At 41.3% G+C, this 25,382-nt stretch overlaps 1 protein-coding gene across 2 annotated transcripts in view; it reads right to left on the bottom strand.

Annotated features, from left to right (window-relative positions):
* Positions 1 to 428: 428 nt before the first annotated feature.
* grm1b (glutamate receptor, metabotropic 1b) overlaps positions 429 to 25,382 on the bottom strand; it is a 38,461-nt gene continuing 13,507 nt past the window's right edge. Inside the window, exons 4-10 of one of the 2 annotated variants that reach the window (XM_047345983.1) lie at positions 22,279 to 22,514; positions 16,839 to 17,085; positions 15,965 to 16,133; positions 15,507 to 15,633; positions 7,209 to 8,136; positions 2,487 to 3,329; positions 429 to 1,821 (exon numbers count right to left, since the gene is read on the bottom strand). In XM_047345983.1, the coding sequence (XP_047201939.1) occupies positions 1,812 to 1,821; positions 2,487 to 3,329; positions 7,209 to 8,136; positions 15,507 to 15,633; positions 15,965 to 16,133; positions 16,839 to 17,085; positions 22,279 to 22,514 (2,560 nt within the window). In that variant the 3' untranslated portion in view covers positions 429 to 1,811. Of the gene's footprint in view, positions 1,822 to 2,486; positions 3,330 to 7,208; positions 8,137 to 15,506; positions 15,634 to 15,964; positions 16,134 to 16,838; positions 17,086 to 22,278; positions 22,515 to 25,382 lie in introns of those variants that run through there. The other variant, XM_047345984.1, reaches the window with a different exon arrangement.

Here is a 25,382-nt window from a genome sequence, read left to right as displayed (position 1 = left end):
GGTCTTCACGATGCTGTTTGTTCACTAAAGTTCTTTAACAAATTAAATGCCTTTACAAAACAGCTGGAGGCATCCAGGAATTTAAATCACCAAGAAGGAAGTGGGTTTTATTTAGGGGTATCAGAGTGAATTGGGCCAAATATACCACATTTTCAGATTTATATTTGTAAAAACCTTTCCCTCACAAACGGGTTTTACACACACAAAAATTAAAAGGCTGCTTTTCTCTGCACTTTATCTCCCAATACATAAAGAGCCATTTTGCATGTGGAGCCATAATTACCATAATCAACTACTTCCCATGGTCACTTGAGCTGATAGATATTTAAACTGGTGCTCTTTTTGTTGTTCAATTGTAGAAAGTCAGTGTTGGATATACCGTAGTTTGAAAAATAAATTGATCTAAAACAAAAAAATTGAACTAAACAGTGTCTCCAAATCTCTTTATTTCATTCATGACCACCTCTCGTGTGATCTTTTGTTCGGTTTTAAACAAACGGGGCTACGCATTCTTCGTTTCATCAGTTATCTGAGACGGTCGCCTCATCTCAGGGAGCTATACATGCTCATCATGAAACACAGACAAGAAAAAGCATAAAAAGTTTTAATTCTTTTCATTTTTAAAAGTATAACTAAAATGATTGCCAACAGTAAATACAATGTAACTGTGGACTTTATACTGCATGATCTGAAAATAGCTTGGTTACTAATGGTAACAGAAGCACTTCTCTTATATGACTGAGATAGACTTTCAGAGTCTAAATATTCAAGAAACTGATATAACCAGAGGTTTGACGGCTAAAGTCTCCTGTCTGCTGTAATACTGTTACACATATAGATACAACCTGAATACCAAAATATGATACACAATTCATACATTCACAAAACAAATGTATGTTATTTATTATCTAGCTCTGAGATAAGATGTATTAATTATAAAAGGTACAAATTTTTCACTTGTTTTACATGGATTTTAAGAACACAAAAATGTGTTAAACGTAGAAAAGAAAGGGCTGTCACGGAAACGTGGCACTTGAAGTTGTCCTCTGCTACATTCATGATACAGGTTTTGTGGAACAGATAAATAGATATACATTAAACAAGAAAAAAAGAAAATGTTATTTTGGCATTTTCAAAACTTACAAAAGTTCTCTAAATCAGTAGTTTGACATTTTAGTTAATTGTAGATGATAAAGTATGTCTTTCCCAGCCTTTCGTAATAGTTTCAGAATTGACATTTTAAAGTATAAAATGGATGCTATACACAGGAAATGTTTCAGTTCCCATTGCCCAGGTAGATGTTTTCTGCACACTTTGGCAACCAACAAAGCAATATTTTTTTCTATATTCTAAATTTAGCTTACTGTAAGGAAATGTGGCTATTACTCTGTTGTATAATATATACCCAGGAAAGGTCAGCCATAGTTATTATATTGATCAGGGGCACAATCTGACATATTTCATCAGAGTCAACTGGCCCAAATAGAGATCAGAAACAATATAAATAAAAACAGAACATAATTTAGAATCAAAACAATATACAGTTAAATTAAATTATATGTGAGATTCAGGCATTTTATTATTGCTTATCTCCACAATTATTAGAAAATACTACAAAACTACAAATGGAAATAAAATTTCTGATCTGCTACAGTTTGGATACAAAAGTGACAAAATGGCAACATGTTGGTACAAAATGGGTGTATGAACTGGTGAAGAAGAAAACTGAACCACTTTTCTTAATAAACGAGTTATTTTCAATTAAAAAATCCCAGCTCAGTAGTGAGAGAAAGTGCCTCTTGGTAATGGAGTCAGAAAAACCTGTGGAGGAAAACGTATTGCATGAAAGAAAGTCTTCTACATGGAAGATGATTGGAGCCACAGGTTGTGATCATATTTGTAAAGAAGCTTTTTTATGTCTTTGTCTGCGTTTATGCTAAGCTAATGAAGAACATGTGTAGCCTGGACCGACTGCTCTTCAGCTTAAACTCATAACGAGCAGCTTTTTCTTCATCTCATCTACTTCTACATTAACATAAATAAGATGCCTCTAGCATCCAAAAGCTGTTTTAATTCTCCTTTTATCAGATGAAGGACAGAAGTCACAATGTGTAATCACAAAATACATTTTCTTAGCACACTGTCAAAGTGAATAGACTTATATTGAAGCTATAGTCAGAACTGGTTCAAAATCTGTTTTGTAAATTAATAAATGTACATGTATCCACTGTAATCTTATTTAATTGTCAAATAAAGGCAGAGTCTACTTAAATGTAAAATCTTATATCAGAAATATACAAGATTCCAAATTTTGCACTACCGCATACTGCGTATTTAATTCTTATAAAATGTAGGAACTGAAGTAAAAGCTACTGAGTGAAAACAACCATAGAGTAACCTTTTCCTTATTTATTATTACATACAGCGCATGTTGATGTAAACTTTAACATATAGCAGAACCTTTAACGTTTACGGCATTAACTCACAGAGTTGAGGAGCTCTGCTTGTAGTCTCCAAGAATGACAGAGGCATACTTGACATTTGGAGGTGTGCACAAGATGGACTCGGACACTGGTGAGTTGGGAAATGGGCTCGCTGGGGTACCAGAGCGATCCCGGAAAGGGGAGGGAGGCATCAGGGCAACGGAGTCCTCCATCGCTAATTTGACCTCTATCAAGTCGTCATCGTCGTGAATCTGGGCATTGTTATACATGTAGCCCTGGAGAAGGCCGAACTGCTCATTCTCCATCCCCTCTTCCTCCTCTAATGGTGAGATGGGCTCCTCATCAAATGGGTCGAGATGGACAGGCAGGAGCGGTTCCTGCTGGATGAGGTGAGCCTGGTGGTACACTGGCATGCCTGACACAGCCTGAGGCATGCAAACATCCTCACTGAGCTCATGGATATCACTGCTGAACTTACTCAGAACAATTTCCTCCTGCAGGTGGTCCATGACGCCATGTTGAGGGATAATGCTGTTTTGCTCTAGATGCTCTGGGGAATAGAGTTCTATGTCCCTGGCCGTCTCTTTTGTCATGTCACAGGCTGGCATCTGCCCGTGGGCCATCATGGGGGGAGTGGCAGGGGAGCTGTAAGTGAGCGGGTCGTTTTCATCCTCCTCAGCCACATTGTACAAAGTCTTAGTGCTGAGGTCTGAGAATTCCCGGGCAGTGTTTTGGTAGGTATTAGTTAAGGGTTTGATGACAGCCATCTGATTGGAACCTGCTTCCTGTCTCTTCACATGCACTGACAGTCTGTGCCACATATGATCCCCTTTGGGAGGATGTCTTGCACCTGGTTCAGACCATGACACAGACTTTCCATTAGAACTATGAACAAAATAAAGATGGCTGTTACTGCGCAGGAACCCGGAAAGGTGAAGAAAAACACAATTTCAAGTTCATGTCAGAAAGTCATGCTGGTTTGGTATTTAATAGATATTGTTTTTCATTCTATAGGTGGTGTTTCAGGGTATCTGCAGGTTCATGAAAGAAGCTCCAATTCAGCACACAAAGGTCTCACATTTCCAGTCTGAAGCTTGCATGCAGTCATGAGCGGCATGAAATTAATTTTAGGCTTTAAATTATGCATTTGGACCATTCTCTTTCCTGAGTGGAATAACCATAAAACAAAACAAAAACTTGGTGCATATGATTGCATTTATTGAGAATTTTCTTTATTCAGCTGAGGCTCAATTTTAATTACACACTCCTATTAACTTTTGCTTAAATGTTTCTTAGTAAGTTGTAACTCACATAACCACCTTAAACTAGCTTCCAGAATAAGTCTAGCTGAATATTTGACCATTTGACTTGGCAGAAATTGCAAAATTCATTTTAATTTTAATTTCCAACAGTCAATCATTGTGGTGATAGCATCATGCAATGGATCATTTTTGTTGCCAGTGAAACTGATGCCCTGCAAATTGTGGTGGAAATAATGAACACGTAGGATTTCCTCCAAATAGGCTGCTAAAGCTTGGAAAAGACTGGCTGTTGACATAGGACAAAGAGGCAAAACCCATTTCATGAAAGGAGAATGTAAGTGCACTCTCAGGCCACTTTAATATATACAGCTTCCTTGTGGAGGGTTGGGTCCCCTTTTGCTCTTAGAACTGCCTTAATTCTCTGTAGCATAGATTTAGCAAGGTATTCAAAACATCCCTTTGGTTTTGGGGCCACATTAAGCTTTTAGCATCACACAGTTGAGATCGATTTGTCAGCTGCACACCCTAAATGCCAATCTCTTGTTCCAACTCACCCCAAAGTTGCTCTACTGCACTGAGAATTGGTGAACGTAGAGTTCATTGTCAGCTTCAAATCAGATGATTTGAGCTTTGTGTATCATGGAAGATGGTGACTCTGTGGTCATAAAGGGATGGACATGTTCAGCACAATACTCAAGTAGGTTGTTTTGTTAAACGATGCTTAAGCGACTCTATTGGGCCCAACGTTACCCAAGAAAATATTGACCACACGACCACACTACCACCACCGGCCTGAAGCATTTATGCCATGCAGGATGGATTTATGCTTTCATGTTGCTATGACAAAATCTAACCCTACCATTCGAATAGTGAGTCTCTGACCAGACAACAGTTTTCCAATCTATTATTGTCCAAATTTGGAGAGCCTGCGTAAGCTGTAGTAGAGCCCTGGATTGAGATGGGGATCCCACAGCAACGCAGTCCCAGTTTCAATTAACTGTCGTATTTTGAGTTGTTTTTGTGTTCTGAAACAATTTTTTGTAATAATTCAGCAACGTTTCTCGAGGGTTTCATCTGATTTTGTGATTTTGTTTTATACATTTTCTCATTTATACATTTATTTTTTTACCGCACAGATATGATGTTTTTGGTTTTTGGCATCAGTTTACACGAGCGTTTGTGATTCAAAGAGGAGAGATTTTTGATGAATATGTTTTATTTATTCTGTTCTTGTTCAACAGCAATAAAACATTTAGTGGGCATACATTTATTGTAACAAGGCACCATTTAAAGTCGTAGGTGCGGGTGTGATTGGTTGCAAATCCTGCTGGCTCTAAACTGTAGCATAAGCATCCTGTTCTTAGCTGACAGGACCTGGTGTGGTCTGCTGCTGTAACTCATTTGCTTCAAGGTTTGATGTGTTTTGCATTCAGAGTATTCTGTACACCTTGGTTGCAACAATTGATTTTTTTAACTACTGTCACTTTTGTGTTGTCTTGAACCACACAACTGCTTTTATTTTTGCATTTTTCAGAACATCAGAGATGGCTGTCTGCAGCAATCCAAACAGATCAGTCGCTTCTAACCAACCCAACGGTCATGCCACCTTTAGTCACTTAAATCCTCTTTTTTCTCAAATGTTGATGATGCATTTGAGCTTCGTCTTCACCACATCTAGATGTTTAAATGCATTCAATTGCTCCTATGGGATTGGCTGATTCATTATTTGTGTTAATAAGCAACTGAACAGATGTACCTAATAAAGTATATATTTGAGTCTGTGTGGAATAGATATAGTCCAAAATATATTCAATTAGCCAATTCCTGTTTAAAAAAATCTTCAAATGAATGACTAAAGGCCTGAAATTAAAAAGACATTTATGCCTGCCATGAATGTATGCAAACCTTTGACCTGAGATGTACAGGGGTTGGACAATGAAACTGAAACACCTGGTTTTAGACCACAATAATTTATTAGTATGGTGTAGGGCCTCCTTTTGCGGCCAATACAGCATCAATTCATCTTGGGAATGACATATACAAGTCCTGCACAGTGGTCAGAGGGATTTTAAGCCATTCTTCTTGCAGGATAGTGGCCAGGTCACTACGTGATACTGGTGGAGGAAAACGTTTCCTGACTCGCTCCTCCAAAACACCCCAAAGTGGCTCAATAATATTTAGATCTGGTGACTGTGCAGGCCATGGGAGATGTTCAACTTCACTTTCATGTTCATCAAACCAATCTTTCACCAGTCTTGCTATGTGTATTGGTGCATTGTCATCCTGATACACGGTACCGCCTTCAGGATACAATGTTTGAACCATTGGATGCACATGGTCCGCAAGAATGGTTCAGTAGTCCTTGGCAGTGACGGCAGTGACGCGCCCATCTAGCACAAGTATTGGGCCAAGGGAATGCCATGATATGGCAGCCCAAACCATCACTGATCCATCCCCATGCTTCACTCTGGGCATGCAACAGTCTCGGTGGTACGCTTCTTTGGGGCTTCTCCACACCGTAACTCTCCTGGATGTGGGGAAAACAGTAAAGGTGGACTCATCAGAGAACAATACATGTTTCACATTGTCCACAGCCCAAGATTTGCACTCCTTGCACCATTAAAACCGACGTTTGGCATTGGCATGAGTGACCAAAGGTTTGGCTATAGCAGCCCGGCCGTGTATATTGACCCTGTGGAGCTCCCGACGGACAGTTCTGGTGGAAACAGGAGAGTTGAGGTGCACATTTAATTCTGCCGTGATTTGGGCAGCCGTGGTTTTATGTTTTTTGGATACAATCCAAGTCAGCACCCGAACATCCCTTTCAGACAGCTTCCTCTTGCGTCCACAGTTAATCCTGTTGGATGTGGTTCGTCCTTCTTGGTGGTATGCTGACATTACCCTGGATACCGTGGCTCTTGATACATCACAAAGACTTGCTGTCTTGGTCACAGATGCGCCAGCAAGACGTGCACCAACAATTTGTCCTCTTTTGAACTCTGGTATTTCACCCATAATGTTGTGTGCATTTCAATATTTTGAGCAAAACTGTGCTCTTACCCTGCTAATTGAACCTTCACACTCTGCTCTTACTGGTGCAATGTGCAATCAATGAAGACTGGCTACCAGGCTGGTCCAATTTAGCCACGAAACCTCCCACACTAAAATGACAGGTGTTTCAGTTTCATTGTCCAACCCCTGTATTTTCTGGTCTGCAGTAATGTCTGTTGTACAATTTAATGCGCCCTGTAGAAACCCTTTATTCTTGATCTCATTTTTTATCCCTTAGCTTACAGAGATGCTTGTTTTAATTTTAACAGATGCAAGGATCAAATGGCTGTGTGAATTGAGTAAGGGCCTATATTAGTCTCACCTTACAACAGGTGCTTCTGTGAAAGTAAATACAGTTGGATGTCAAGCTCCTTCAGAGAGGGAGTTCCAGTAAAACGAGCATCCCTGAGGTGCCTCAGGAGCACAGTTCAGCCTCAATTAAGGAACCCACCTGCCATTTCCTGTGTTCTTCTTTCTCTTGAACATGTTGAGGAGGCTGTTGCTTCGGCAAGCAATCTTGCCGTCTCCGACATGCATGCGCACAGCATCGGACGTGGTAAACGCGCTGCGCACGTTTCTCTCTGGTTTCGCGATGATGATGTACATTTTTGGTGTGAACATGCACCCCAAAGCTACAGTCACACTAAGGCTCACAGAGAAGGAAGTGGTGATGATCTTGTAGTTGCTGCCAAAATAAATCGGCACAAATGCGAGCCAGATTATACATGTGGTGTACATGGTGAAGGCGATGTACTTGGCTTCGTTGAAATTGGCGGGAACGTTGCGGGTCTTGAAGGCGTAGTAGGTGCAGCTCATGATGAGCAAACCATTATATCCCAGCGGAGCTACAACACCAAGATTGCTGGTGTTGCAGATCAGAAAGACTTCTCTGATGCTGGGGTAGGATTTGATTGGCTCTGGAGGCTCCATGATGATTAGAGTAACTTCCAAAGTTAGCTGAAGACTGATCAGTATGGAGGCGATGACCACCTGAGCCCACGCACTCATGAATCTGGGCTTCCTGGTGCAGATCTTCTTCTTGCTGCCTGCCAGGATGCGAGCAATGCGATTGGTTTTGGTCACAAGGGCAGAGTAGCACATGGCAGCTGAGAGCCCGACAAGAAGTCTCTGGAGGTAGCAGGAAGCTACCGTTGGTCGCGCTATGAGGGTAAAAGGGCACAGATATCCTAGGAAGATCCCTGCGAGAATGATGTAGCAGAGCTCCCGGCTGGAGGACTTCACCACAGGTGTGTCGCGGTACAGGACAAAGATAAAGGCGACAAATGATGTAACCAGTATGCCCAGGCAAGAGAAGACAACCTGGATAATGGACTCTGGATTGCTCCACTCCAGGTAGTGCAGGGGAATCGGCTCGCAACCTGATAAACAGAAAAACAGGAGAATAAAAGCACAAGTAAAAGTATTCACACTCCTTCAGTTTTGTTTTACACTGTATCACATTACAATCACAGATCTAAATTTGGTTGTGACAAAATGGTCAGTAACATTATTGGGGTCTTATGTGACAGATCAACATAACTGGTGCTTTCTTTTCTTTTTCGAATAAAATAAAACAGTCAGTCAGTCAGTCATTTTCTACCGCTTATTCCATAGTGGGTCACGGGGGAGCTGGTGCCTATCTCCAGCAGTTTATGGGCGAGAGGCGGGGTACACCCTGGACAGGTCGCCAATCCATCGCAGGGCAACACACAAACAACCAAGCACACACTCATTCATACACCTAAGGGCAATTTAGAGTTACCAATTAACCTAACAGGCAAATAGAGCTCTTGAGAGGCCTCCGAGGTTTGTCCAAAAACGTTAGTGAATAACCAGGAACACGAAGACCAAGGAACACAGCAGAAAGGTGGGAAGAATAGGCTGTAAAATCACATCCTGAACTTTGAATAACTCACAGAGCACTTTTCATTTCAAAATCCAAAAATAGAGGGTTTACGGAGCAATTGCAAACTTTACGAGACATGGCTGTCTACTTAAACTGACAGGCCAGCAAGGAGGGTATTAATCAGAGAAGCAGCCAAGAGGCCCTTGATTACTCCAGAGGAGTTACACATATCCACTGCTCAGGTGGGATGATTTGTTGACATGACAACTATCAGTAATGCAATTTACAAATCTGATCATTTTGGAGGAATGGCAAAAAGAAAACTATTGTTCAAAGAAAGCCAAAAGGAGTCCTATTTAAAGTTTGCTACATCCCATGTAGGGCAAAGAGCAAACATGCATAAAATGGTACTTCGATCAGATGAGACCAAAATCAAACTTTATGGCCTACATGCACAATGATATGTGAGGTAGAAAACTAAGACTGCACAGCACCATCACATGGTGGTGGCAGCATTACGTTGTGGGGCTATTTCTTCAGGTGGGACAGAATAACAGGTCAGAGTTCATGCGAAGATGGACAGAGCGATATACAGTCTAATACTAGATGAAATCGTGTTAGAGGATGCAAAAGACTAGAGACTACAAATGAGGTTTACACTCCAGCGGGACAACATCACTAAACATTTATCCAGAGCCACAAAAAAATGGTTTAGATCAAAGCATATTCAAATGTTAGAATAAATCCAACCACATAAACCCCAATAATATGGATGTCTGTGGCTGCAGCTTGACAAAATATGATTAGATTAGATTATCCATCAGCTCAAGGGTTAATAAATTTAATTTAAAATAATTTTTAAATGAAAAGCCCTCCAAACGTAAGACTATTTTACATCAAAACATGAACAAGTAATGATGAGCATCATAGCCAGAGAAAATACAGTAATTTCTAAAGTAGGTTTTGAGCTCATCTATAAATAAACGCCTTTCAACTGAGCCATGGTCAGGCGGGGCTGCATCCAGGCTAGAAGAGGCTGAAGAAGAAGGACAAAGTAAATAGCTGCGTATTTCAGAGATCAGACTAAGATCACCTATATTTCATGCTTAGAATACCAGTGGAATGTGGAACTTGCATAATTCATAACAGTTTTATACTTAATGCTATACTTGGATACTTGAGGTGTGATCGACATAACAAAACACAATCATGTTGTTGATAAAAATGCAAACGCTTGTGTGTGATGAATGTGTCAGGAAAATGGCTTTTGTTCAGAAAGGTGTACAGAAGCCTGTTAAAGTGGGCCAGAAGAGTGGTAAGTAAAATAGGACTGCTGTCGGATGAAATGGTGAAGATGATGAATGTGCTCTCAGGTGTCATGGGAAAGCAAGGAAAATAGGGCAACACAGGTTTGGGAAGTGGAAAACTCTTAGCAAGACAAATTGTACAGGATGCAGTTCTGGTGGGGGACAGAAGGAGCTTGGGGGAACTTCTTGGTCAATGTGTTGTAAGTGAAGGGATTCTTGTTATGTTTGGAGGCAGAAACATATACTATGGCAACTAAAGTGACCCCCCCCCCAAAAAAATGTATTAAGATTACTCTGCTTTATTTGTCTCACACCAGTTTTTATGGGTGTTTGAAATTATTTTTCAGCTGGAGTACCTAAATGTTTTTGGTTTTTGACTGCCTGTTGATTTAAGGTGAAATTGAAGAATATGGAAGAAGTCCTCAGTCTTAATCCACCCACCATGTGCAATACACCAGTGCTGCCAGCATTCAACATACCCTCACCATGATGCTGCCACTCCCATGCTTGACAGTTGGTACAGTGTTGTTAGGTTTGAAAGCCTGACCTTGACTTTTTCAAACATTCTTCACGTCATTGTTGTCATACAGTTTAATCTTGTCTATAAAACAAGTTCAGTTGAACTAGAAGTCGTCTTTGTTAGAACAGGTAGTTCTTTCTTTTATCTTTTTTGCTACTTTCTTTATTCATGTTGATGTAAAACTGGCTTCACTGTGGACAGTACTGCTGTTCACGCATTGTCCAGTTCACAGTCAGCTTGAAGATTTGTTTTTCTTGCCAAGTCAAGGACTTGTGTTGATTTTTCATTTGTTTTCCAGTTTTTAAGGTTCTCACATTCTTCTTTTATCTGAGGGTGACAGTTTGAGATAGATGGTTGACCATGATACGAAACACTTCAAAACTGGTTCAGGATTGTGTAACCCAGGCAAACATTTTGCTTCTGAAATTGCTCCGACTTCAACCAGATTAAAAATTTGACAATGCTTATAAGCAAGGTCCATGCCAAGATTCAGAACCTTGTTTATGAGGTGTGATTTCTCTGAAACTTACAAAGAGGCATTTATTTAAATATTAGTGTGGTGTATGTATATTTTTGGAGATTGTATGTATTAGTTCAAACCTATGTGGAGTAGAGAAATTGTTGTGACAAGTTGGGAGTATTTAGGAGCCTGCCACCAGTCCTTCGTCGGCTGAATGTTTTGCCCATGTGGTAATCTCTAGCCTGAGTAATCTCGCCTGTGTTATTTGTGCTCTTTGTTCACCTTGTGGTTGTTTTGCTTCCTGACAGTACCTGTGAGGTGTGGGCAGATTCTGTACACTTGGAACCTGGACAAAAACAATTTTTTCAACCAGACCGTAAGAGCTTTTGGATCTCACTTCTTTTGACTGTGGCTGAGCTCCTGGATTTCCCAGCATTTGTTTGGTGAAGACTGTGACCAACTGTGAAGCGCTTCTAGTTGGATTACTTCCTTGGACTAACGACTCCCTTTCTCAACGGTAACCCCTCGGGAGTATTTACTACACATGACTCAAGTAAGCAAATTGTTTGGATGTTCTGGGACATTATACTAAAGGAAAACTCTGAATTAATCTGAGCCTTTCTCTCCAGAGAACCTGCAAAACCTGTTCATCTTCCACTGGATCTTCAATGCAAAATTATTCTACCTGTAAAATAAACCCTATAACCTTTCCTGGTTTCCTGAGTGTGTTTGCATGTGGGTCAAGCAAATTACTAACATTATAACAGAACACTCAGCCCAACAAGACCCAGCAGACCTGCTCAGGAAACAGTTTGCCGACCAGAATCGGCTAGTGCAGTCGCATGACAACATGCTCAGATCGTTACATGAACAACTAACTTTTTCTAATCAATGTCTGGAACAGATGGCTGGACAAATGCAAAGGTTTCTGCAGAATGAACAGCCTAATGCCTGTACGTCCTCCACTCCACCTGGCGGTGCTGCTGCATCATCCATTCCTCACTTGAATACCTTTCGTGACATCACTTCCCCCATCCTGGAGAAGGTCTCTGGTGAGGTAGACTGTGGTGGATTTATTTGCAATGTTTTCTGGTTTTTAACTGTTCTCCTCATTCCTTCCCTGTAGAGGAAGCTAAGATATCATTCATCTTAGGTTTACCCACTGGTAAAGCCTTAAAATGGGCTGAAGCCAGGTTTCAGGATCCTTCATGTTTTGGCTGCTCTTATAAGGATTTCATTGATGAATTTCGACTGACTTTTTCTGGTTCCACTGATCGGACGGGCTTATCCCGCCGATTATGGAACCTGAAACAGGGCCACAGGACTGTAGCCGAGTTTACCATTGAATTTCGCACATTAGCAGCCGCTTCTGGCTGGAACCCCAGTGCATTAAAGACTGCATTTTTTTCAAGCATTTAACGAATCCTTAAAGGATGAACTAGCCACACTTGATGAGCCTGAGGCTCTCAACGATTTCATAGCCCTGGCTACTAGAATAGACAATCGGCTTAGGGACAGGACACATGCCGAAGGTTCTTTCACTTTCAGGAGTATGATTGTCTCTACTTTCAAGAAGACCCCTATGTTATCCACTCCTGGCCAGTCATCTGAAATAGAACCTATGCAGATGGAGCGTGCTCATCTCACCTCAGAGGAGAAACAGAGGAGACGAACTGCCAACCTCTGCCTTTACTGTGGTTCCTCTGAGCACTACCTGGCCTCATGTCCGATTTGGCCAAAAGATCTGGTATGGTCAGTAAGAACTGACGGACCATACCACTATACCTACATGTCCCCGCCTAATGCTTCCTGCCAAGATCCTGCTGACCCCTTCTTCACATGAACTCACCGCTCTTGTTGACTCATGTTGTGAACGTGATCTCATCGACAGTACACTGGTGGAGAGACTTGGAATCAGAACTATACAACTCTCCACGCCTCTGAGAGCCGAGGCCTTAGATGGGAAGGAACTGCCTCGCTTAACACATCGCACTGAACCGTTGCAACTTGTGCTCTCAGGTAACCATCGGGAGATAGTATCCTTTTACGTCTTTCCTATCTCATTTCTCAATTGTTTTGGGGTTCAGTTGGCTGAGTCTACATAATCCCCACCTCGATTGGACTAAGTCTAATATTCTCCTTGTCTTCATTCTGCCTTTCTACTTGTTTACAGTCCGCTGTTCCCCCAACCTCCACACCAACATCGCCTGAGGACACTGACTCCACTGACCTTTCGGAGGTTCCACCTGAGTATCATGATCTACGCCAAGTCTTTAGTAAACAGCAAGTCCTTTCTCTGCCACCACACCGTCCTTACGACTGTGCTATCGACCTGCTTCTAGGTGCTCCACTCCCCTCCAGCAGGTTGTATCCCATCTCTCGTCCTGAACGCCAGGCCTTGGAGGATTATATTACCAACTTACTTGCTGCTGGGCTCATCCGCATTCTTCATCGCCACTAGGGGCAGGTTCCTTTTTTGTCAGTAAGAAGGATGGTTCTTTACGACCTTGCATTGACTACCGGGGGTTAAATGCTATCACAATAAAGAACAAATATCCTCTTCCACTCATGTCTGCGGCTTTTGAGCCTGCTCAGGGGGCAACTGTTTTCTCCAAACTAGATTTGCGCAATGCTTACCATCTAGTGCGCGTCAGACAGTGGGATGAGTGGAAAACGGCATTTAAAACACTCTTGGGTCACTTCGAATACATGGTGATGCCATTCGGGTTATGCAACGCACCAGCAATATTTCAGGCCCTGGTTAATGATGTCCTCGGGATTTTTTGAACATTTTCGTCTTTGTTTACTTGGATGATATCCTTATCTTTTCTAAAGATTTGTCAGAGCATTGTGTCCATGTCCGTCTTGTACTTCAGCATCTACTCGAAAACAAACAGTTTGTTAAGGCTGAAAAATGTGAGTTCCACAAACCATCTGTGTCCTTCCTGGGATTCATTTTGAAGTGTGGTCAGCTCTGCTCTGACCCAGCTATGATAAAGGCCGTGTTAGATTGGCCTGTGCCTGATTCCAGGAAGCAACTTCAGCGTTTTCTTGGCTTTGCAACGTTTATCGTCGTTTCATAAAAGACTTTAGTCGTACTGCTGCCCCACTCACTAGTCTCACTTCTACCAAGGTTGCTTTTTCCTGGATTCCTGAAGCTAACTCTGCCTTTGTGGCTCTGAAAGAGAGATTCGCTGCAGCGCCCATCCTTCTCCAGCCCGATCCTTCTAAACAGTTCATCCTGGAAGTGGACGCCTCTGATTCTGGAGTTGGTGCTGTGTTGTCTCAGCAGACTATCTCTTACCGAGAGAAATTATGATGTGGGAGATCGGGAACTCCTGGCCATCAAACTCACCTTGGAGGAGTGGCGTCACTGGCTGGGGGGCACAGAACACCCAGTACTGGTCTGGACTGATCACAAGAACCTCTCCCATCTCCAGTTGGCTAAACGGCTAAATCCACGTCAATCCCATTGGTCATTATTCTTCTCACGATTCAACCTAACCATTTCTTACCATCCTGGAACAAAGAATGTCAAACCTGACGCCCAGTCCGGTCAGTACTCTCCTTATGTAACCAGTGAGGAGCCTGATCCTATTTTACCAACCAACTGTATGATCGGCTCCGTTACCTGGGAGACTGATAATCTCATCACACAGGCTTCGCTTACTGATCCTGGTTCAAGCAACTGATTCAATGGTTTCATTCCTCTAAGTTCTCCACACATCCTGGTTCCTCCCGTGCCATCGCCCTGATCTCTCGTCGGTTTTGGTGGCCAACACTGCATAATGACGTCTTTGTCATTTGTTGGAGCCTGCACGATCTGTGCCCGGAGCAAACCTACTCACCGACCCCCTGCTGGATTAGTTCAACCTCTACCCATTCCCAAACAACCCTGGTCTCATATTGCCTTGGACTTTGTTACGGGTCTGCCACCTTCACGTGGCATGACAACCATTCTGACAGTGGTGGATCGATTCTCCAAATCATGTCATCTTGTTGCTCTAAAGAAACTCCCTTCTGCTTTCCAGACAGTTCAGTTACTGGCCCGACATGTGTTTCGTCTCCATGGCATCCCTCAAGAGATCCTGTCTGATCGTGGCCCACAATTCACCTCACAGATATGGAAGCGGTTTTCTCTAGCATTAAATGCTAAAGTCTCTCTGATCCACTGGATCTTCAATGCAAAATTATTCTACCTGTAAAATAAACCATATAACCTTTCCTGGTACCTGAGTGTGTTTGCATGTAGGTCAAGCAAATTACTAACATTATGATAGAAATACACAATGAAATTGAAGCTGTGCACCTGCTTATATTTTCGAATGTTGAATCATTGGTCTGCTGCAAAAAAGAGTTGTTCAAATAAAATATAATCTAAAATTTAGGATTTTCATGCATATAATGAATGTATTTAAGCATTTCACTGGAACTCCACACTATGTTTTATTTATTTATATATAGTATAAATAATGCTTGTCATTATCCGGTGGTTTAACACTGCAGTTGTAATGACAGCCAGTTAAATCTTTTACCATTTCTTCTTCAAAGCTAACATAATGTAACAAGTGACATAACAGCAGGTAGACAGAGGTGAGGGAGGCGAACAAACATACCCTCCAGTTCTTCGTCAGGCCACCAGCCCAGCTCACAGGCCTTGCATGTGAACTCGTCCTGCACATATTCGTTGTCTTTGCAGGCAGTGCATATCCAGCAGCAGCTCACCTCACCTTTTCTTATGACCTGGCCAAAAAAAGAAATGAAAAAATGTAAACTACTTGTCTGCAAATACCACTGTTTGTCTCTTTCCTGTACAGGACAAAGGGAAAGTCACTCAGTGTTTTACTTTCGTTTAAAACACAGAGAATTTGAAGTATGGCTCTCTAACCATGGCATTATCTAGTAAAGCAAGTGTGCATTTAAGAATATCTCCTTTAATACAACCTTTAGCTACAACTTTCTAAAGTTATTCATTACAACATGTAAACCTTTAATAGGAGCAGATACTCTCAGTGCAAACACTCTGAACATGTTAGCAGTCAGTAGAGTCTTGTCACAGCGTGTAGTGCTGAACCTTGATTTCGCCTTTGGAGCATGGCTCACTGCAGACCGAGCGGACCATGTCACTTCTGTTCATCTGGATCATTTCATCATCAAGGCTCAGCATGCCCTCATGCCAGGAGCCGATGTTGATGTAGTCATAAACCCCAGGCTCCACGTGCTGGAAGTTCATAATGTCATACCTGTGTGCAGATGGACAGGAGAAAAAAGATAACATAGTTTTCCAATTCTGGATTTTCTAGTACAGAGCAGAATTCATGTTCCAGTTAGTTTGTTGCTAAGTCATCTCACATAGAAAAAACTCCCATGTTATTTAAACTAAATGCTGGGTTTGTGCTGTTGGAACAGAAGTTATGCACAATGGACAAATGGATGGAAATTCCATTAATTGCACAGTGCTACTGAATAACCCTTGCTCATCTTTGAGTTTAATAGTTTTGAAAATATCTGGTCAGTGAATGAGATCAAAAGCAGCCAGTGTCGTTTTTTTTTCAAAAGTTAATCGAAAAGCTAGAAGACCTAATAACCAAGAAATCTTTAAATTTGAAAGAAATTTTAAAGCAAGTGTAAGCCTTACCCATAATATCTAGTGAATTTTTTTTTCAACGTTAATTTGATTTATGTTCCTTAGCTGACTTTTCCAAAGTTGACTTTCATGGGGGACCTGCCAGTTTAATTTCATTTATTTCTCATTTCTCATTAGTTTTTTTTTCCATGTGTCTTTTTAAGTAGTGGTGCTTCTCCCTAAAAACCCCTTGCATCACCATTATCACCTTCAGAAAGAATGGAAGTCCACTCCTCACATTCCTGTATGAGATTTATATTTTCTATTGAGCATTATAGTGGCATACCATCAAGCTTCCATCTACATACATACAGTAGCTTACCTTCCAGGTGAGTCGCCATTCTCATCAAACCATATGTCCTCCCCAGATACTCCTGTGAAGGAGGTCTTGAGTAGAAAGTCTAACAAGTGGTTCCCATCAATGGGTTTCATGTCATCACACAGCCCCACATGGCCAGGACAGAGGTGAGAGTGCATGTCATGCAGACCGTGCGCCATGGCGTAGATGGCGTTGATGACAAAGCCCATCTTGCTGTCTTGAACATAGTTGTCTTCGAGACTTTCGTAACCTGCCCGCAAATGAGACAACAGTAAGGATTCTTCTTCAAGATAAAAAATATTAATTTAGAAAAAAGAAACAGCCATACAGTGCTTCAATAATGCAAGCAGTAGCATGTTTTATGTCATTTCTTAATTTCAGATGTGCCCAACAGGTTGTCTGGCAGGATGCAAGGTATTACAAAGGAGTGATAGGGTGCACACAGATGCAGAAATTGTTCCCTGAATTCAGGCTGGTGGAAACACACTTCATTTCCTCTGTGGGAGACTGCTTTTAAAGAACTGGAAGTCTCAAAAAATGGGTTCAAAGAATCCTTGTTACCATGGCAAAACTATTCTTTCTTGGTCAGGATTCAATTAGAGAAGTTCCAACTCTCTTAAAAACCTGTACTACTACGATTCTGTGTTCTGCTCAACCAAGGTAAAATAACAATATTTTCTGTTTTTTCCTTTTCTTTATCTTTCTAGTGTCATGCTGCAGGGATCAACGAATACTTCACAAATGAACAACAAAGTATGTTATCTTTTTCAAACACACCCTATCAGTTCAGTGTAAAGCAAGCTGGAGAAAGCAGGGTTTTTTTTCTTTTAAAGGGTGCTACATTTACTCAAAACAGAGCACTGCATACATACTGTATGTTTGGCAGGCACTGGGTTTTAATACGAAAAAGATCAGCCACAATGCAAGTCCTTCCTGCAGCAATCATTTTGTGTTAATAGCTGTGTTCAAAATTTAGCATTTTCTTGCTGAAGGTCCCTGAAGTCAATGATTTTTTTGTGATGCAAACTACAGCAACTAATAATAGCATTACAGTACAAGAAAGCATTATCCTGTATCATGTACATTGCCTTGAAACAGTATTCATTCCCCTTAAACCTTTACTCATTTTGTCATATTACATTTGTGATACAATAAAATACAAAGTGTATAGTTGTGAAGTGGATGGAAAATCATAAATAGTTTTAAAAATATTTTACAAAGGAGTACAGCTGTGGTGCAGGAGTTAATGTAAGGAGACCTTAGTCCTCAATGTGGCTGTCAGTTCCGGCCGGTCGATGTTTGCTGCATGCATCTTTCCACCCTATTTCCTGTCAGCGCACTTTTGAAAAAATTACAAAAAGAACGGCCACTTGTACCTGATAAAAAAAAAATATATTTTACAAATACAAGTCTGAAAAGTCTGGGGTTAATTTCTATTTAGTCCCCTTTACTGTGATATCCCTAAAAAATCCAGTGCAAAAAACGTTATATCTTACAGAGCACTTCTCTGTTTATCTTCGAAAGAGCATGGCACAACTGCACTGCTAGTAAGACATGGCTATGCAGTTAAACTGACAGGCCAAGCATGGAGATGATCAATCTGAGAAGCAATCAAAAGGCCCATGGTAACTCTGGATGAGCTGCAGAAATCTAAAGCTCCAGTGGGAGAATCTGTTGATAGGAAAGCAGTTGGTTGTGCATTCCACAAATTGGGCCTTTATGGAAGAGTGGCAAGAAGAAAGCCTTTGGTGAAAGAAAGCCATTAAAAGTCCATTTTGCAGTTTACCACAAGGGGACACAGCAAACATGTGGAAGACAGTGCTCTGTTAAAAGAGACCAATTTTATTTCAATATGTGCAGAACATAAATTAAGGCTACACATTAACGTGAACACACTCATCACAACAGTGAAACATGCTGGTGGCGGCATCGTGCAGTGGTCAGTGTTAATGGAAAGATGGTTGGAGCTAAATTAAGGGCAAGCTTTGGAGAAAACCAGTTAGAGGCTGCAAAAGACTTCAGAATGAGGCACAGGTCCTACCTTTCAGTAGGACAACGACCCTAGAGCATACAACCAGAACCACTATAAAACGATTAAGGTAAATGCTTATTTATGTGTTAAAATGGCCCAGTCAAGGTCCAAAGCTAATCCAGTTAGTAATCTGTGACAACACCTAAAAACTGAGACACTCTCTGTCCAGTCTGGCTGGGCTTGAGCTGTTTTCGCAAAAGAAGAATAAGCAAAACCTCCAGTCTCTAAGTGCACAAAGCTGGTAAAGGCATACCCTGAAATACTTGAAGCTGTGATTGCAGCAAACATGGTTCTACAAAGTGTTGACTTAACGGGACTGAATAAAAAAGCTCTTCAACTTTTAGAAAACAATTTTGAAAACCTTGTATAATTTTCCATCCACTTTAAAACTACATTACTTTGTTTTGGTCTTTCCCTAAAAAAATCAAAATAGAATTCATTGACCTTTATGGTTGTAATGTTACAAAAAGTTCAAAGGTGAAGACGTTTTCAAGGCACATTAATTTAAGCTAAGCATATTATGCTCATATGTCCTAATTGTGCTGTTTAATATAGATGATGTCAGGACCAACAAAAATATTCTGTTAAAAAAATTTCCTTTCATTATTAAGTTCTGTTTTAATCATATTTAACTGTGGTTTTTCTGAATGCTTGTGTGACCTTGGTGGTGCCTACAGTAGTAGCCCTGATTTTACCCAAAAGATTTGTGCATCCAGACATTTAAGTTGCAAATCTGAGCAGTTCTGTCAAGGCTGTTCAGTCTCAGTAGAGGTCTGACTAGTTTCATCCTAAAGCAAAAATTAGTAGTGTTTTGTCTGAGAGACCATACATTCATCTATCCATCGTCTATACCAGCTTATCCTTGCAGGGTCACAGGGGAGCTGGTGCCTATCTTCAGCAGTCAATGGATGAGAGGCAGAGTTAACCCTGGATGGATTGTCGGACTACACATGACTAATGTGATCCAATTTTAAACGTAGACAGTATTTCTTCCCTGGAATGCTTTCCTTAGAGGCTTATTGCATTGTCCTTCACCCAAACTGATCTGTCACGGAATCTCTACTTTCTATGAGCCCTGTGTAAAACAAGAAACAATTGAAAGAGCTACTGCAGACATTGGCAGTTATCATATGGGAGATATGGCTACCTGCCCAGGGCAGCAATTAAGGAACTGCATGACCACAAAAAAACATTTTCTATTGCTTAATTGCATATCTACGTTGCTCCCCCCCATGAGCACAAAGAAAGGATAGCCATACACCTCTATAAGCTAAGCTAATGATGTTAAAGTTAGTATCAGTCATAGGTTCCTAGTCAGGGTTGGTTAAAGGGCTATTTCTGTCTTTAAGAATACATTTGATCATCTCTAGCCCAAAATATAAAATAGCTAGACTGTTAAGACATAGCCTGGAATGATCTATATTCAACAGAGATTCTTCGATTTATGAAATATTATATATGTAAACAGAAAAAGAAAGAATGTTCAATGTTTTTATTGCATCAGGGTGATCTAAGATTGAGACACGCATTAAACCTGCTATATATAGACTGTTCATGTTATTCAAATAAACCAAATTATTTTCCACTAATCAAAGATTCCTCAAACACAGTTGTAATTTGTAAAAATGAAAATAGGATGCAGAAGGAAGAGTTCAGCCAGGGAGCCATTCACACATTCACCACCACTATTTGCAGATTGTGCAGATTTCAAGGAGAACGGTTCATGTAACTCTTCTTACAGTTGGATTTAGATTTTCTGCCAATAAATGTTATTACTTCAAAGTTTTTTTGTTGCTGGCTTTGCACTCTGGTCTTTCGTTACATAATTTATCTGTGGCTTTGCTGACAATTCATTCAATACTTTTTGATAGATAAGGATCACCTGCTGGTGACTGTATTTCTTTATAAGCATCTCCCCTTGTCTGCTGTGCTGGTTGCAGCTTGGGTTGCATTCGGCAATATATATTTCAAAACAACTGCTGGAAAAGCTGCCTGTGCAAACAAATACATCAACAGTAACTACAGTTGGGTAGCAGCTGGCTGAGCCTCCGAAGGGAGCGACTGGTGATGACCTACTTTAGCAGCTCCTTGGCTTTGACGCTCGCTGTTCTCACTTAGCTGTGGGAGATTCAGTCATGATGCGGTGATGTTATGATGTCTGCATGCAAGCAGAGTACCTACTGCTGCATGTGGGAATCATTTGGCTGCATGACAGCAGGACTTTGTCTGCTTACTATATGAATAGAACTGCACGGTTTTTGTGCTTACATGCAAATTCAGCAAGATTCAGCCAGTTATTGGGCTGTTTTATATGACTGCCTTTAAAGCCCAAAGGGAGGGTGTGAGAGCACAAACTAAGCCAATTATTGGGCTCTCGAAACCCAAAAAACATCCCAATAGCTTCATATATAAGAGGTCCACTGAGATTAATTGTAAATTTTCATCAAAGCATCATCCTTTCTTGTGATTTAACCTTAATGTCAGTCAACCTCTATGTATATTTTTAAGGTGATGAGCCTTATGGTTCCATTCAACAAAATTAACTCACCATCTTGGAGTTCTAAACCAAAATAAATTCATAAAATAAAATGAATAAGAAATAAAAACAATAAAAATGACTAAACAGGAACAGGAACTCATTTCCACAAAAAGACAAAAACAAGTATCACAATACTTTTTTATTAAAACATGACAGCTCATGGAAATAAAAAAAGTTTCAGGTTTGTGCATCAGACTAAAGAGATAAAAAGAAAAAAAAATAGCAAATGTTGCAAAAATAGGAATTATTAGAGTGGCATTTTAAAAAAGTGCAACATAAATTATGAAAAGTAGAGCCAGAGGTATCAAATGAAAAGTAAAAGTGTTTTGCATGCACCAATTTATATTTACGTTTATCAATTCCTCAAAAATGTATTTATATCAAATCTAAGAATGTTTAAGGAAAATATTTTTATAAACCCTCATATGTTCTGATTAAAAACGTAAATATAGAAGCTTTTTAAAAAAGAAAAAAAAAGAAACCATGAATAAATAAAAAAACTGTCATAAAATTTGGAAACATGCTTGTTGAGCTTCGTTTCAAGAAAAAAAGAACCACAGCTAATGCATTAACAGTGTTCCTTTAATAATGAAAAGCACTTAATTTACCTAGATCTTCATCCTCTGTGAAGCCAAGTAACACACAAATAAACAATATGAAAAAATGCACTGGATTGACTAGTGGAGAATTTTACCCTCAGGCAGTCTAATTCATATTTAAAGAGTTTGTTCCACTTTACGGGCCCCCTTGGCTCCATCCTTTGGGCATTGAACACATCACAATATTTCAGAAAGAAAAACTGATACGTTCTCTGTTAACCAGGAAATATGTGCAGGAAATATCGTGATAACTCAATGAGCTGTGCATCTCACCTGAGCAGTTGCGCCCATAGTTCAGATTCTCCTGCGGGTGCCCGGGAAGACGGCACTGAAAGCGGTGCTGCCAGAACTCTGGGAACCATGGATTGCGGGTGTTTGTGCTGAGCTTGAGCTTCAGGAAGTAATTGTTGAAGGAGGAGACCTCTTCAGAGTGCAGCTTCACCGTGATGCCACCAACAGCTTCGTGCTCATATCCCTCCACCACCTCAACACGGTCTGCCCAGCCGTCACTGCAGAAAACAACACACTGAAGTCAGATTCATATGGAGATGCGTGTTTTTTTATATTTTGAACAAGCATACCCATTCAATTTTGAAATGTAAAATAGGATGAATACTAAATCTAATACCAGGGTTATTCAAGCCCAGTCCTCGAGAGCTACTATTCTGCAGCTTTTAGATGCATTCCTGTTCAAATACAATACCATTTTATTCAGCTGTGTCGGACCAGGGATGCAAGGCAAACTAGAGCAAGGCAAACCGTTCATTCCCCTAAACATTTCTAGTTTTTGTTGGTGATGTTACAACCACAACATTTATTGGGATGTTATGTGATAGAGCAATACACATTTTTACAAAAGAGCTCACTCTGTTCACTCAGATTACACAAAGAGAAAACAGCAACTTTCTAGTCCTGCCCCACATTCTGAATTAGATTTAGGCTTAAACGTTAACTGGGTCATTCTAACACATGAATATAGTTTGATGCCAACCATTCTTTTGGAACTTTGGCTGTACGTTTTAGGGGTTGTTGTCCTGCTGTAAGCTGAACCTTCACCCCAGTCTCAAGACTTTTACACCCTCTAACTGGTTTCATTTCAGGAAACCCTGTGTTTAGCTCCATCCACCATCACATTTCCGTTTACTAGCCCTGCTGATGAAAAGCATCGCCACACCAAGATGCTGCCACCACCATGTTTCGCTGTTGGGATGGTAGTCTCATGATGTAGTTTTGGTGTTTTGCATATAGGCTAAAAATCCCAGACTGTATTTATGCAGAGATTTGCATAAATGCATATCATGCTGTCACCAGGCCTACTTTGGGACTTTTTGACCACTCTCTGTTCATCCAAATCTACAAGCAGAAATTAAAAGCTTCCAAACCTGTAGTTTGGACTGTTAAGAAGTGGACTGATGAGTCAAAGCAAATGATACAGGCCCGCTTTAACTGCACAGATTGGACTGTTTTTGAAACTTCAGTCACTGATTTAAATCAACTCACTGAGGTGTTGACATCAAATATTAGTTTCTGTGAGGACATGTGTGCAAACCAAGACCTTCTGCATATACAATAACAATAAACCTTGGTTCCCTTCTCATCTGAGGCAGCTACCCAGGGACAAGAGGCTCACAACAGTGGGGACCGGGCCCTGTACAAGCAGGCCAGGAACAAACTGACCAAGGAGATCAAACCAGCGAAGAGAAGCTACAATGAAAAGCTAAAGAAAAGCTTCTCACATGGAGACGCTTCTGCTGTTTGGAATGGTTTGAAAAACCTGATTGCCTACAGGAGCCATTCCCCCAACCCTGATCAGAATCCTTGCCTTGCAAAGCAGCTGAGTGGCTTCTACTGCAGGTATGAAAAGCAGCCAACTCAATCCAACTCCATTACATCCAATTCAGGCACAAATTCTTGCCATACATCAACCACCCCCCTACCTCCATACCCCCTGCCTGCACTTAGGATCTCAGAGGAAGATGTAAATAGAATTTTTCAGTGCCTGAAAACAAGGAAGGCCTCAGGACCTGTTAATGTCTCCCCATCATGCCTGAGACCCTGCACCGATCAACTGGCACCCATCTTCACTGAGATCTTCAACAAGTCACTGGAGCTGTGTGAGGGTCCCTCCTGCTTCAAATGCTCCACCATCATCCCAGTGCCCAAGAAACCCACAATCACGAACCGGAAGGACATCACAGGCCCCCTGCTGCACCACCTGCAGTTTGCCTACCGGGCAGTCAACTTGGGACTACACTTCATCCTGCAACACCTCGACCACCCAGTGATGTACGGCAGGATCCTGTTTGTGGACTTCAGCTCGGCCTTTAACACCATCAACCCAGACATCCTCCACCAGAAACTTACCAAGCTCAAAGTCCTGGCCTCCACCTGTCAGTGGATCATCAGCTTCCTGAAGGACCGGCAGCAGCAGGTGAGGGTGGGGAGCATCTTCTCCTGCACAAGATCAATAAGTACCGGCATGCCCCAGGGGTGTGTTCTCTCCCCACTCCTTTTCTCCCTCTACACAAATGACTGCACCTCAGCGGACCCGCCTGTGAAACTCCTGAAGTTTGCAGATGACACCCCTGTTATTGGACTGATCCAGGACAGTGATGGGTCTGCATACAGACAGGAAGTGGATCGGCTGATACACTGGTGTGGTCAGAACCACCTGGAACTTAACCCACTCAAGACTGTGGAGATGATGGTGGACTTTCGAAGAACACCACCCCTACACACACCCCTCACCATCCTCAACAACACTGTGTCTGCTGTGGACCACTTCCGGTTCCTAGGAACCACCATTTCTCAAGACCTGAGATGGTTTTCACACATAAACGATGTTTGGAAGAAGGTCTAGCAGACACTGTACTTCCTGAGGCAACTCAAGAAGTACAACCTTTCACAGGAGCTGCTGGTCATCTTCTACACTGCCATAATTCCGTCTGTCCTGTCTTCGTCCATCTCTGCGTGGTTCGGCTCATCCACAAAAAAGAACGGGTCCAGACTGCAACGAAAAATCATGTCTGCAGAGAGAACCATCAGGGCTGAACTTATTTCTATCCAGTACTTATACAGGTCTAGGGTCAGGAAAAGGGCAGCTAATATCTCTGCAGACCCCACACGTCCTGCACACAAACTGTTTAGGCTTTTACCCTCAGGTGGCGCTAAAGAGCGCTGTCTGTTAAAAACCAGCTGCCACAGAGAGAGTTTCTTCCCCCAGGCTTTTTCTCTGATGAACACTTGACAGTCAGAGCTCCAGAACAACACTATGCATACTTGGACTGATCTCACACTATATTCCATTGTAAAGTGAACTGTGTATATATGTACATTAGATATTTTCTTTTTCTATTATTATATATATATAAAAAGAA

This window comes from Girardinichthys multiradiatus, chromosome 19 (genome assembly GCF_021462225.1).
Source record: "Girardinichthys multiradiatus isolate DD_20200921_A chromosome 19, DD_fGirMul_XY1, whole genome shotgun sequence".
Taxonomy (NCBI): Eukaryota; Metazoa; Chordata; class Actinopteri; order Cyprinodontiformes; family Goodeidae; genus Girardinichthys; species Girardinichthys multiradiatus.
Note: the sequence above shows the minus strand (reverse complement) of the source record. Positions and strands in the feature narration are given on the sequence as shown.